The 831-nt window shown below is 58.2% G+C and overlaps 2 protein-coding genes across 2 annotated transcripts in view; one reads left to right on the forward strand and one right to left on the reverse strand.

Annotated features, from left to right (window-relative positions):
- The window catches only part of EMH_0006120 (uncharacterized protein), a gene marked incomplete at both ends in the record, with an annotated part of 10,579 nt that extends 10,082 nt beyond the window's left edge, over positions 1-497 (forward strand). Inside the window, one exon of the mRNA XM_013497445.1 lies at positions 1-497. Coding sequence (XP_013352899.1) covers positions 1-497 — 497 coding nt within the window.
- Positions 498-734: 237 nt separating this feature from the next.
- The window catches only part of EMH_0006140 (uncharacterized protein), a gene marked incomplete at both ends in the record, with an annotated part of 12,904 nt that continues 12,807 nt past the window's right edge, over positions 735-831 (reverse strand). Inside the window, one exon of the mRNA XM_013497446.1 lies at positions 735-829. Coding sequence (XP_013352900.1) covers positions 735-829 — 95 coding nt within the window. The remainder of the gene's footprint in view (positions 830-831) is intronic.

The following is an 831-nucleotide window of genomic DNA, read 5'->3' on the forward strand; positions in this document are numbered from 1 at the left end:
AACAGCAGCAGCAGCAGCAGCAGCAGCAGCAGCAGCAGAGGGGTGCTTCGCAGCAAACATTTCCTTGGGAGGAGGAGCCGATCCCGACGCTGCGGCCCCGCAGAAGAATTGAGGACCTCGCCAGACAGCAGCAGCAGCAGCAGCAGCAGCGGCAGCCACAGCAGCAGCAGCAGCAGCAGCAGCAGCAGGGCGCTGCTGCAGCAAAATATTTCCCTTGGGAAGAGGAGCCAATCCCCACCCTGAAGTCGCGTAGCCCCTTAGCAGCAACTCTAAACCAGCAGCAGCAGCAGCAGCAGCAGCAGCAGCAACAGCAACAGCAGCAGCAGCAGCAGCAGCAAGGAGCTGCAGCAGCACTCTCCCATAGACAGCCGCGCCCCTTCCTAAGGAAGGGGTCGGGCTTGGGGGGAGGGATGTATGCTAAAGTTGCTGTTGCTGCTGCTGCTGCAACCCAGCAGCAGCAGCAGCAGCAGCAGCAACAGCAGCAGAAGCGGTTGTAGTGCCTGTAGCAACAGAAGAAATAAAAATATCGGTGCTTGCAAAAGCAGCAGCAGCAGCAGCAGCAGCAGCAACAGCAACAGCAACACCAGCTGCACAGCCGTTGATGCAGACGGCGACTTCTGCTGCTGCAGCTGCTGCTGCTGCACCTGCTGCTGCAGCAGCAGCAGCTGCTGCTGTTGCTGCTGCAATACTGACATCGCAGAGAATCGGTCATTCTTTTTTTGGTTTTATTTTGGCTATTTATATTCGTGCTGCTGCTGCTCCTGCTGCTGCTGCTGCTGTTGCTGCTGCTGCTGCTGCTGCTGCTGTTGCTGCTGCTGCTGTTGCTGCTGC

This window comes from Eimeria mitis, genomic scaffold, assembly GCF_000499745.2.
Source record: "Eimeria mitis Houghton genomic scaffold, Emh_scaff268, whole genome shotgun sequence".
NCBI lineage: Eukaryota > Apicomplexa > Conoidasida > Eucoccidiorida > Eimeriidae > Eimeria > Eimeria mitis.